This window comes from Giraffa tippelskirchi, chromosome 7 (assembly GCF_054371585.1).
Source record: "Giraffa tippelskirchi isolate mGirTip1 chromosome 7, T2T-mGirTip1v1.2.pri, whole genome shotgun sequence".
NCBI lineage: Eukaryota > Metazoa > Chordata > Mammalia > Artiodactyla > Giraffidae > Giraffa > Giraffa tippelskirchi.
In genome coordinates this window covers 146,772,040-146,785,203 of record NC_137281.1, presented here as the reverse complement: position 1 = coordinate 146,785,203, position 13,164 = coordinate 146,772,040, and the positions used below count along the sequence as shown (strand labels likewise).

Below are 13,164 nucleotides of genomic sequence, written 5' to 3'. Positions count from 1 at the left end.
GGGCCCGTGGGAATGCCCTGTGCACCCACATGGATGCCCAGAAACTCCAGACTGCTCTGTGGTACTCAGGAGGAATTCCCGAATTTACCTGCCTAACCCTAACCCTAATTTTTTTTTTAATAATTACCTTTTAAAAAAAAAAAATTACCTACCTTTTTTTTTTTTTAATAATTTACCTCCCCAGTCTTTGCTGGACTTTCAGTATAAAGACAGATTTGTAGATTTCCTGGGCTGGTTACACTTCTAGGGTAAAGAAGAAATGCAGAAAATTCACTTCCCTCCTTGTTTTCCCTGCGAACCTGGTCTTACATTGGGGAACTCAGATTTGAACCTGTTCGGTAGGGCTCTTCTTTCTTCATGGATCCCCGGGCAACCTCCTAGGCGACAACTTGAGGGTGGAAAAGAGGGGAGTTCTGAGACGCTGAAGATCCAGCTCAGAGTCTTTTTTGTGATGAGGTGCCCAGCACAGCGCACGATGTTAAGCGGTCTCTGCACGCATGTAGCCCTACGCTGCCCCCTGCTGGTGCACAGCCCATTCTGCGGCGAAGCGTTCAAGTCAGGGCCTCTAGAAGGTCAGGTCTGCGGTGATTGCAGCCCTGGGGAGGAACAAGGGCCCAGATTTTCCCTGGGCATGTTTAAAGAAACACCGACTTAGCTGCTCCCAGGCCTGCTTAGTAAACTAAGATATCCCAACGCTCTGTGCCTCAGCAGCTTGGAAAATCAGTAAAACACAGATGATGAAATAATAATACCTACCTCACAGTGTTGTTCTGAGACTTGAATGAGTTAAGGCTTGAAAGCACTTGGAACGTTCCTGGCAGACAGTAAGCATTCCAGGAGTGTCAGATATCCTAACAATTAAAAATTGAACATTTCTATTGTGCTAGAAATGTATACTATGTTACCTCATTTAAGCATCCAAGAATTCTGTGATGTAAGTGCTACTGCTTGTCTCCATTTTATAGATCAGAAAACTGACCCTCATAGAAATAAAGTCTCAGCTGACCTAAAGAGCCATAATTCTCGTCTCATATTCATTCAAGCTACAGCCTAGCTCCTCAGGCAGAGTCTGGGAACAGCAGTGTGGGCATGCCCTGGGAGCTTGTTACAAAGCCCAGGCTCACCCTGGACCTACTGAACTAGAGGCTGCATTTTAAAAGACATCTAGGTGATTTGTTGGTTTTCACATTAAAGAACCATTGGGTGCCTGTGCTTTCTTGCTTTCTTTTTTAATCTTCACCCCCAAAGTGAAGAATTCAAAGCTCTGGGGCTATGGTTCTAAACTTGAGCTGCACATTAAAATCCTATGGGGAACTCTTCACATTCCCAAAACCTGAACTGCATCTTAGGTGAAGATCTCTGAGAGTGGCCCCAGAATCTGCATGTTTAAAACTCCCCTGGTGATGTCAACTTGCGGCCAGGTTTGAGCATCCCTGAGAACCAGCTTCTGGTTCTCTACAGAAAGGTAGCACAGTCTGCCCCCTAGAGGCCAACAACTACTCATGGCAATAGGAATTAAACTTGCCAAATGTCATACACTGGTTTACCATCACCTCCAAAGGGGCTGTAGATGTGGAAGCATGGAGCATGAGGAGGGACTGGGAAGGCTAAACAGCTAACACATCAGGTTGAGACCCCGGATGAGTCCCCCTTAGAAAGTATTGACACTTGGAATTTGTAAAAATGGTGCCCTTGGACATCTTGTATTTGTAATTTACATGCGTAATACTGCACAGTCGCCCACGCCCTGTCTGCTTCACCTCCCTTATTTCCCTTATATTTTAGTTCCAAGTTCTTGTGAACATCTCCGTACAGACTGGAATCCTGAATGAAAGAAGTTTCACTGCACATGCCTATCTGGATACCTGTCCATAGAGTTGAGTTGAAATCCACATCACCACAGAATTTCAGAAAACTGGGACAAACAGGAGATCCAATGAGTTTTCAGAGAGATAAGAGCAGGTTCATAAAACACTTTCAAGAAAACAGGTGCAGAATGTCAGCAGGTTGTCTTCAAGCTGGACAACTGGAGCTTCGTAGAACAATGTGCTCTGAAGGAGGACCCTTTCCTGCCTAGAATCCTACACTCAAACTACCGAAGAAAAGTGTGAGTCAAACATCTTCACACTTCCAAACTTCTGAAAATAAACTGTCTCCGTCTATGTCCAGAAGCTGCTAAAGGATATGCTCCACCAAAACAAGGGAGGAAACCTAGAGAGAGTAAGAGATAAGATTCAAGAAACTGGGTCATGAGGGCAGGGGATGGGAATCACCGAGACTGTGGTAAAGGAACTTCCCAGGTGGACAGCTATGAGTCAGGCAGGAAAACAGCGTGTTCTGATGGAAGCTGATCAAAGACTCCAGGAAAGATTCTATCAATAAGATGACACTGAGGAGGTTGTATTTGAAAATATAGAGTGGGGTAAACAGAACTCGGAGAGAATTAGGGGCTGGTCTAGTGATAACTACCACAAATATAACCAAGTAAATGGGGAAGGGAGTCAATTTAAAACTTTGGTGGAATGTAAGAAGCTGTGTGGATCACAATAAACTGTGGAAAATTCTGAAAGAGATGGGAATACCAGACCATCTGACCTGTCTCTTGAGAAACCTGTATGCAGGTCAGGAAGCAACAGTTAGAACTGGACATGGAACAACAGACTGGTTCCAAATAGGAAAAGGAGTACGTCAAGGCTGTATATTGTCACCCTGCTTATTTAACTTATATGCAGAGTACATCATGAGAAACGCTGGGCTGGAAGAAACACAAGCTGGAATCAAGATTGCCGGGAGAAATATCAATAACCTCAGATATGCGGATGACACCACCCTTATGGCAGAGAGTGAAGAAGAACTAAAGAGCCTCTTGATGAAGGTGAAGGAGGAGAGTGAAAAAGTTGGCTTAAAGCTCAACATTCAGAAAACTAAGATCATGGCATTTGGTCCCATCACTCCATGGGAAATAGATGGGGAAACAGTGGAAACAGTGTCAGACTTTACTTTTTTGGGCTCCAGAATCACTGCTGATGGTGACTGCAGCCATGAAATTAAAAGACACTTACTCCTTGGAAGGAAGGTTATGGCCAACCTAGATAGCATGTTTAAAAGTAGAGACATTACTTTGCCAACAAAAGTCTGTCTAGTCAAGGCTATGGTTTTTCCAGTGGTCATGTATGGATGTGAGAGTTGGATGGTAAGAAAGCTGAGCGCCGAAGAATTGATGCTTTTGAACTGTGGTGTTGGAGAAGACTCTTGAGAGTCCCTTGGACTGCAAGGAGATCCAATCAATCCATCCTAAAAGAGATCAATCCTGGGTGTTCATTAGAAGGTCTGATGTTGAAGCTGAAGCTCCAATACTTTGGCCACCTCATGCGAAGGGTTGACTCATTGGAAAAGACCCTAATGCTGGGTAGGATCGGGGGCGGGAGGAGAAAGGGACGACAGAGGATGAGATGGTTGGATGGCATCACCGACTCGATGAACATGGGTTTGGGTAGACTCCGGGAGTTGGTGATGGACAGGGAGGCCTGGCGTGCTGCAATTCATGGGGTCGCAGAGAGTCGGACACGACTGAGCGACTGAACTGAACTGAACTGAAGAAGCTATGGAGGAAAGGGGAACAAAGCCATGGTTACTTTAAGTGACTTCAGTTGTGAACAATGTGAACACAATCATAATGTTGTGAAAACAAAGTTGATATAATCCAATATGGCATAACTATACTGGGAGGATGGGAGAATGGGAAGTGGGCACATGTATGAGGTGGAGATGAGGGTAGAGTGAGCAGAGCTAAATCTTTGTCTAACACATTGGAAAATCCACAGAAATGCCTAATGTGGACAAAATCAGGAAGTATCGATAGGAAAAGTGAAAGTTGCTCAGTCGTGTCCAACTCTTTGTGACCCCATGGTCTATACAGTCCATGGAATTCTCCAGGCCAGAATACTGGAGTGGGTAGCTTTTCCCTTCTCCAGGGGATCTTCCCAACCCAGGGATCAAACCCAGGTCTCCCGCATTGCAGGCGGATTCTTTACCACCTGAGCGAGAAGGGAAGCCCAGAAGTATCTATATACCAATGTTATTTAGAGCTATGGAGATAAATACCAAAAAATCACCTACTAATAACTGAAAGTATTTACCCCAGAGGACCAGGAAAGCAGGGTAAGCAATGATATTTTTGATAGATGACTATTTGGTTTTTTAAACTATATAAAGCTTTGGTTAAAAAAAAATCTCTAAAATTTAAAAATGGAACAAATTGAATGGAGATTGAGCTGCTTCACTGAAGCCCACAGGTGATATCCAGGGGTGAGGTCAATTCCATCCTGGACTTTATAATGTTGGTTCTAAAATGAACACCAAGTCTCCAACCCTGGAGCCGCAGGGAAGCCTCTTCAGTTGAGCTGTGTCCTCCCAAGCTGTGCTGGGTGTCTCCTCAGAAAAGCAGGTGTGTGGTCAGAGGCCCTGCTACCTCTGTCTTCACCCTTTCTTAGTTTCCACCTGCTTCTAGTGAGTTTCAGGCTTGTAGACTCTGTGGAAGTTTAAACTTTTCTATTTATAGCTCATCTACTACCCCAGCATCCAAAGGCCAAGCCCAGGTCTACTTCTCCCCTGAACCCTGTGTGTCAGTGAGTAGCTCTGTCAGCTCCCAGTCAGCCAAACCCAAGTCCTGAGAAGCGCCATCACTCTGTCCATTGGGTGCGGACCTCCTCACCACCTTCCCCATGGACACCACTCTAGTTCAGATTCTCACGGCTTCTCACCTTGATCCTGTGATGCTGTATTCATTGTTCTTACGCCTCTCATTCCCCATCACACTCTCCACAGGGCTCTTCACTTCTGTCCGGGCCTCTGTCCTGCCTTGAGTCCTCCAGTGGCTGCCCCTACCTTCCAGAAGGTTCTCACTCCTTGGCTTAGCACACAGGAGGTTGTGATGTTGCTCTGGCTGCCCTCTCACCACTGCCCATTCCCAGCTTTCCCTCCATGTGCTGGACCCGCCTGCAGTTCCCAACCAGCACTGTGAACACATCATGTCTAGTGTCCTGTTTCACTGCCGGACAAGCATCACCTCCTCTAGGAAGCCTTCCTTAGAGCCCAAGTGTGATTCAGGGGCTCCCCTCACATCCTGCCTGTCCACCTTTCTAGCAGCTCCTGTCTCACTGTAGCATGAGTGTTTATTTGCTTCTTTAAGTCCTCCATTTACCGTGGTTTCTTCGAGGTTATGAATCATTTCTTTCATATTAATCCCCTGACCTCTCAGCTTGCTGACTGGCCCCAGAAGGGACAGGAAAGTGTGATTCAAGTGACTCCTGAGAGGAAATTCCTGATGTATTACCCTCCAGAGGTGTCAACATGAAAGCATATCCGGCTGTTAACCAGTCCAAGCTTGCTCTGGGTTAGGTTATCATGTTCCACAATACAGGTTAGACAGGTTAGGTTAATCATGTTCCCATTATGGCTGGCAATTGTAATTATCTTTTATTTTTCATGTGGCTATTGATTGTGAAAATTGATAAACATCTTTCACTATTGTGATTATGAAAGGGTAACAGGTAGGAAGGCTAGGGGTCCCCAAGAGGCAGGAGGAAATAAACTGTAAGCCGCAGATGTTCTTTTTCTTTTCTAATCCTGTGTTGTCATGACTACACCCGGTTCTGCCTGAACTTAACTTTTCTCAAACTTTAAGCTAACCAATGCGTTTTTCTTATGGAAATCTTTTTCTTAAGCTGTGTTAGTGAAACTATGTATTTGCCTTGGAATCGGCCTTTCTTCAAACTGGTTCTGCCTAAGACTAAGCTTTTTCTCAAACCTCAACAAACCAGTACATCTTACTCATGGAAATGTTTTCTTCAGCTATGCTAATGAAACTATGTATTTGCTTGGAAATCCGCCTTTTTTCAAGATTCATGTCAGTTGTTTGACGGCCCTGGATGACCCAGCTTGTGCCAGTGCTGTCTCAAAATGCATGTGGTGGGAGAGGGGCCTGGGGCAACTCTCTCAGTTTGGAAGTGTTTCTTTTATCTGATTAGCAACTTGCTAACAGATATATAACTCCTTGCTAAAAACTAGCAAGGGGGCACTCTTTCTGTCCCCTTCTGATGTCCAATGTCAGAAGCTTTATCTATCCCTTCTATACTTGAATAAAACTGTTAGGGGAAGCACACTGACTGAAACCACCCACCCTGGGCAGGCTCTCTGGTAACCATTTGCATGAGTTGTTTTAGGACAGGAGGTCCTGGTAAGGAATACAGAACTAATAAGCCACCACCAACCGGAAGAGTTCGGGAAAGAACAAAAGGAGACACCGCGTGGCCGTCCACCTCCCAGAATCCCTCTCACTGGCATCCATATTGGCTGAGCGGTGCGTGCGCCACCAGGAAGGACTCTGAGTCAGAATGTTTGGTCAAAGACAACCCAGAAAGTAATCCTATCACCATAAAACCCAAGACTGCGAGCAGTCCTCCTGGGTTCCCTTACCCTGCTGCTCTCCGCCCAGGTGCTCCTTTTCCAATAAAATCTCTTGCTTTGTCAGCACGTGTTTCCTCAGACTATTCTTTTCCGAGTGTTAGACAAGAGACCTCTCTCGGGGCCCTGGAGGCCCCCCGCCCCCGCCCCCCGCTTCCTACAACAAAACTTATGCTACACAAAATGTCCGAGTGATCAAGCCTCGACTTTGGCTCTGGATCAAAATTCTTTCTGCTGGAGGTCATGAATCCCAGCATAGCACATGGCTTGCAGCGGCAACCTTTCAATTATAAAACTATTACTCAGTTAATACCATGTTATCATGATTGGTTTTCAGAGAAATAACAGAATTCTATATTATCATTTAATAGAAAAACCTGTAATCTCTTTTTAAATCCAGATGCATATCAGAATTATCTTGGAGCTTTTTGAAAAATACAAATGCCCAGATATTGCTTTTCTTCACCAGAGCTCCAGATATGTTTCTAATGAGCAGCTCTGTTTAAAAATAACTGGACTCTATGATGATCTTTTACTTTTATTTAGTTTGTTTCACTTTTCCTATTTTATATTCAGTGCTCCCATTTCATTTAGTTTATGTGTTCTGGTTTCTCCATCTCTTCCTTTTTTTCTTTTTGATGTTATCAAGTGTAGTAGAAAAGCTCTTATATATATATATATGTATATATATATATATATAAAATATGTGTAATATATATATTTTAGAAACCTTATGAATTTTTGCCTAACTGAAAAAATGTATGACATTTTGATTCTACTTGTTTGACTTAGCATGAATAGAATGCTAGATTTCTAATTAAAAAAAAATAGACGTGCAACAAGCATAGGGAATGATAGTCAGTATCTTATAATAACCTCTGATGGAAAATAATATAAACAGATCTATTATATTTAAATTATTAATGACATCATTCAAGATGCTCCTATTCTTATTTTTTATGTACTTGATAAATTATTCTCAGAGAAATGTTTATATGTCTCACTTTGATTATATATTTTTTCTTTTCCCTTATATTTCTTCTGATTTTTGCTTTTTGTTTCTTTGTTTATGATGTCTATCTTCTTAGTGAGTTGTACCTTTTAACATTAAAAATAGTTATCTTTGTTTCATTAAAAAAAACTTCCCTCAGTGTGAATTCAGTTCCTTTTAAACAGAGGAAGTAGGGGGCCATTCGGATTCTAACCAATGGCTGGGCAGGACCTCTAACAGTCACCTGATAACAGCCGTGTGCTTGCCCTGCCTCTATTGCAATTCCTATCTATCAATGTCCATTCCACAATCTTGTGGGAATCAGGGGTGATGATTGTTCTGGCTACTTCCTGCTGAACAGAGGCAATGAGGGGGTGATCATGAAATGGAATTGATCAGCTTTGGGTCAGGAATATTCCTTAATAATTTTAGTAAGTAAAACAATTCTCTCAAACTATTTGAACTGATGAAATTCCTTCTGCAAGGAAATTTTATTCTCAATACTTATCCTTTCTGAAAAGCAACCTTAAATCTTCTAAGGGTTCACAAACACACTGCTCTCTAGGACTTTGGGGAGTTGGGTCATTTTCTGATGACGGTGAGGCTGCTTTTACCTGACTGGGATGTATGCGTGGCTTTACTCCAGCTACTCCAGCTAACCTGACAGATGAATGTGTGATAAGTAATACCACAGGTGGTTCTGTCCACTTTGCAGTCAGCTGGTGCTCAGGCCCTTGTTCTCCACATGTTTTAAGAGGATGTAATGTCCAGGCTGCAAAGGATGTAAGGAAGACTTGCTAGAAGCAAACTCATGAACAGAGGCTTGTATTGTGCCTAGAGTTTTAACGTAATTGGCAACTACTAAATCTTTCAAAGTATTTATACATTCTCCCTCCTGGGCAGACACATGGAATGGCCTACCATACAATATTTCAAAGAGGCTAATTTTAAGCCTGCTTCTGGAAGTCACTCTGATCCATAGTAGGGCAATTGTTAAGCCTTGACCCCAAGTTAAATTAGACTCAACATATATTAGCAATGCTATTTAATGTAGAATTCATTTTCTCTGTTATTCCTATTGAATGTGCACTCCAGGAAGAATATAGCTTTCCATTAATCTGCAGTGGTTTAGACATCTGTTGGGTTATGCTAGAGAGAAAAGCAGGCCCATTATCACTTGGAAGGGTGCTAGACTATCCCAATTGGGGGAAATTTTCCTTAAGCATGGCTTTCACCACTTTGGAGGCTTTTTCAGTCCTGGTGCCTCCACCCATCCTGAAAAAGACCACCAATACTAGCAGAAACCTGAAATTTCCTGCGGCTCAAGGCTTTTAAGTCAAGTCTATTTGCCAGTCCTTGGTGGCTCAGGCTTCTCTGTGTTGGGTCCCTATCCGGGGAGATCTAACAGCAATCTTGGGGTTATTTTTAGTACAAATCAAGCAATTTTGAGAGATCACTGGATGGTCCTTTGTAGGCTGATGATGAAGCTCAATCACTCAGTTTTGTCCAATTCTTTGTGATGCTATGGACGTTAACCCACCAGGTTCCTCTGTCTGTGGAAATTGTTTTTTTAATATATATTTTATTGATGTATAGTTGACTTGCAATGTTTCAGGCACACAGCAGGGTGATTCAGTTACATATATACATACACAGATAGTACATATATTATTTTCAGATTATTTGCCATTATAGGTTATGACAAGATATTGACTGCAGTTCCCATTGCTATACAGTAAACCTTTGCTGCTTTTTTGGGTATCTGTTCTTTAAATTAGAAATCTAGCATTCTAACAGCCTCCTCCCGGAAATCTTGCAGAGACAAGTTGTGAAGGAAAAGTGCCTGAATTATCTCCCCGCCTCCTGGTTCTCTCTCTTGCATCTCTACTGGGCCTCCCACCCTTTCCTGCAGCTGCCTTGGCCACTGCAAGGTCCAGAGTCCACGGAAACTGCTCTAGTTCATAGTCTGTAATCCCTTCCTCCCTTCTGTGAAGGTTACTGAGAGGTGGGGGAAGGCAGAGACGGAGATGGTCTGGGGGTGGTGGTACCCACTCGTTCAGGTCTTCCTTCAATAGTGCATCTGGAGCCCTGACTACATGCCTGGCACTGGTCTAAGCACAGAGGAAGGAACGGTGAACACAGTGACAAGGTCCCCAAAGTGAAGTTTACAGTCCCGTGGGGAAGACAGTTGGTGGATAAACAACAATCACAACATCATCTAAGGCAGCAAGACAGAGTGAGGTAGCAGGTAGGGAAGGCCTCTCTGGGGAGGTGATATTTGAGCTGAAGTGAGGAAACAAGTCATATGGACATCTGCAGCCAGTGAACCCCAGACACAGGCATTGGCAGGTGCAATGGCCCTGTGGTGGGAACACGCTTGGTACATTCAAGGCACGGCAGGGAGGTCGCATGGCTGGAGCCGAGAGACTGAACAAAACAGTGGAGGACAGACGGTCAGACAGGAAGGTGGGGGCCATAGTGCATGGGGTCTTGTGGACTCTGGTGAGGTCTGGGCTTTGGCTGAGGTAAGAAGCTAGAAGAAGGTTTTAAGTGGAAGAGTGATGTGGTTGACATGCACTGTAAAATGATCACTCTGAATGGAAAGTTGTTGGAGCCACAGATTTGGCCTTGAGTTGCAGTCTCCACATGGACAGACAGTAACGTCTGCAGATTCATCTTTAAAAAATAACCCACTAGCATGGTAACATCTATGTCTACAGAGGACCACCTTCCACAGTGTGGAGGAGTGCCTCCTCTATTCCAAGCCCCCACCCTTCAGCCTGTTCCCACCACCAAAGCCATCTCTGCCCCAACAAAAGGCAGACCACATGGAGGATATTTTATTGCTTTAATATATCTGGTGTTACAAATAGAAAATACGAATTATGATTTCAAATAAAACGATGGTTTCAGTAAACATTTTGTTTATAAAATTAAGAGGCTCAAGAGTAAACACTTTCTGCTTATTAAAAAGTAAGGCACTTTCGTTTTCCACCTCCTTTCCACCCCTAACTCAGCCCTTGCAACAGAAGTGTGAACTTCTTCTTTTATGTACAGAGTACTGTACACACACACACACGCACACACACAGACACACACACACACCAGCTGCCCTCGGGCAGTGGCCCAAGCACCCAGCACCACTTCCACGTGGGCAGCTCCAATATGCTGAGCCCGGGGCAGTGGCCACAAAAAAACAGCCCAGGGGTTGTGATCACGGAGCTCAAGGCACATGAGAAACAACCAAAATGTCTTCTTTTGAGGAGATTCTCCCCAAGCCAGTGAGTAGAGCCAGACAGCAGGCAAGGCAGGAGAGGTCAGCTTGGGCTGGTTGAAAGGACATGAATGTGTGTGCGCGCTCAGTCATGTCTGACTCTATGACTCCATGGACTACAGCCTGCCAGGCTCCTCTGTCCATGGGATTCCCCAGGCAAGAATACTGGAGTGAGTTGCCATTTCCTACTCTAGGAGATCTTCCAGACCCAGGGATCGGACCTGTGTCTCTTGCGTCTCCTGCACTGGCAGGCAGATTCTTTACCACTGACGACACCTGGAAAGCCCTTGGTTGAAAGAGAGTCCCTTTAAATTCAAAATATCTGAGAAAGAATTATAACTATTATAGAAGAGGGTGGGGAGAGGGGGTAGGGCTGCAAACTCTGTCCCCACCTGAAGTGGACGTGCTTACCTAACCCAGCAGACCCGAGTCCCATTCACGGGCCACCTCTCCTTCTGCCTGTTCTCCTCATCTCTCAGGAGACCTTTGGAGTTCTCAGGGGAAGAGGACCCAGGTGAGTTTGCAGTGAAGGTCACAGGCAAGAGAATATGAGCCCCTGAGTAGCGTCTGGAGGAAGGCAGCAGAGGTGACAGTGGTGCACACAAGGCCCTGGGCCAGGACGTCTTCTCTAGAAAAGAACCTTTCTGTTCCCAAATCAGGCTACCAGACTCCCCAGATTCTTAAGCACCATCACCTCCCAAGGAGGTCACCTCTGAAACTGGCTTACTCTTCTCAGTCACAGCAATGTTTTTATCAAGTTTATTGATGTTTGGTTTGATCAGCTCTGAGGAGAGAGGGTTTGCAGACAGACACCAACATGAGCCGGGAGAACCTGGTCCCAGCGTCCTGAGGGGTGTGTCCTGAGGGTGTTTTCTCTCCCACAGAATGTCAGTGGTCAGTCTGGGGCCCCAAGGATGACCCTTGTCCAGAGCAGCTGCTGCTCCTGAGAACTGGGCTCCTAAGGGTCTTCAGACACTAGAAAAAGTTAATCTCCCGAATAAGCTTTCTTTCGTGATAATTTGCAGGCTTTGTCCCGAGGGATGGGCTGGAGCAGGAAGGTGAGGCAGCAGCCAGGACTGACTCCAGGATTCTCTCTGCCCCCCCAGCTCCCAGAACCTGCAGGGGGAGGGCGGGGCCCCCAGCTGTGTGGTGAAAAGTGCATCTCCCCCACGGAGACGGGGCAAGCTCTGGATTAGGTTCCAGGAGGCAGAGGCGCTGTCCTCCAAGACACAGATGTTCCTCCCAGTTCCCCCAGAAGCTGCTCGGGTGAAGGCCGTGGGGCTGGCAGGCAGAGCTGTGCTGGCTGAAGAGGTGGGGGCGGTCGGAGTCCCCCGAGTCGCTCCTCCGCCCTCTCTCAGAAATGCTCCTCCCGGACAGTGGTGGGGGCTTTGCTGCTCTTGCTGTCCTCCTCCTCCTCCCCCTCCTGGGGTTTCTACAAGACAGACAAGGGGACAGGCCTTGGGGTGAAGAGGCAGGGACTCCACCCTGCTCAGCATCTGCCTGCCCGTGCATCTGGGATCCGGGGGGAAGACCAGAGCCCCAGGCACTCAGCATCCCCGACAGTGAACAAAGACAAGGACAGAGGCTCCGGTCACGCATTCCCCAGACACACACACCATCACAGGAGCAAAGGAGGAGCGAAAAGGTCAGCCTTCTGTGACACCACAGCATCCAGGAACCATCTCAGTGTGGGTGCCACTGAGCTCCGGTCACCCTCCTCCCCTTCTGACAGCCTCACCCCACCTGGATGGACCCCCACGTGCCTGTTGAAGGGCCAGGTCTGCACCCCCCTCAGGACTGCTGACTACCCCCGGTCAGGGGCAGCCCCCATGTGAGGAATATGTATATATTAATATTGTTTCCCCATAGAAGAAGAGACTTTGGGTGAGTTTGTCATCAGATTTCTTGCGGGAAGATGGCACAGAATTAGAAGGTATTCGGGGTCACACTTATTAGCTGGGTGGGATTTAAATATGCCCTGAAGTTTATGCTCTGAAGCCCCTAAGTACTAACTGCCAACTTGAGCGTTTGTCTGCTTTTTAGGAAAACTTTGCTTCTTCCCTCAGGGGCTCATCTCGTTCCCAACAAGGCCTCGAGCACAGGCCAAGTCCCACACAGCTCTGACCATCGAGGCTGGTGGAGCACATGCAGGCCACGTCAGCTGGACAAACGGCACTTTGACCACCATGACCCTCAGGGCAGCCCGTGGCAGAGGCAACAGTGGGACATCCAGCTTCCGGTTCTCCATCTTGCTAACTTGTTGGCACCAGCTTGGCCTCAGCCCTGAGAAGCCCTCACTCAGGAGCCAGCCGCCGACTTCAACCACTCACGCCACCTCCTGTCTCTAACACACTCAAGAACACACACCCACCTCCTTCAGCACCATCACCTTGAAATCACAACCAAACAAGGCTTATGTCTCTGGGGCCGAGAA

General features: G+C 46.0%; 1 protein-coding gene across 12 annotated transcripts in view; it reads right to left on the bottom strand.

Annotated features, from left to right (window-relative positions):
- Positions 1-11,475: 11,475 nt before the first annotated feature.
- LOC145513312 (choline/ethanolamine transporter FLVCR2) overlaps positions 11,476-13,164 on the bottom strand; it is a 63,707-nt gene continuing 62,018 nt past the window's right edge. For 11 of the 12 annotated variants that reach the window (XR_014059292.1, XM_081509275.1, XM_081509280.1 and 8 more), the window contains one exon: positions 11,476-12,162. Coding sequence is in view for 11 of the 12 variants with exons in the window: in XM_081509275.1 (XP_081365401.1) it covers positions 12,085-12,162 (78 nt within the window). In the remaining variant the exon portion in view is untranslated. The remainder of the gene's footprint in view (positions 12,163-13,164) is intronic. The other variant, XM_081509270.1, reaches the window with a different exon arrangement.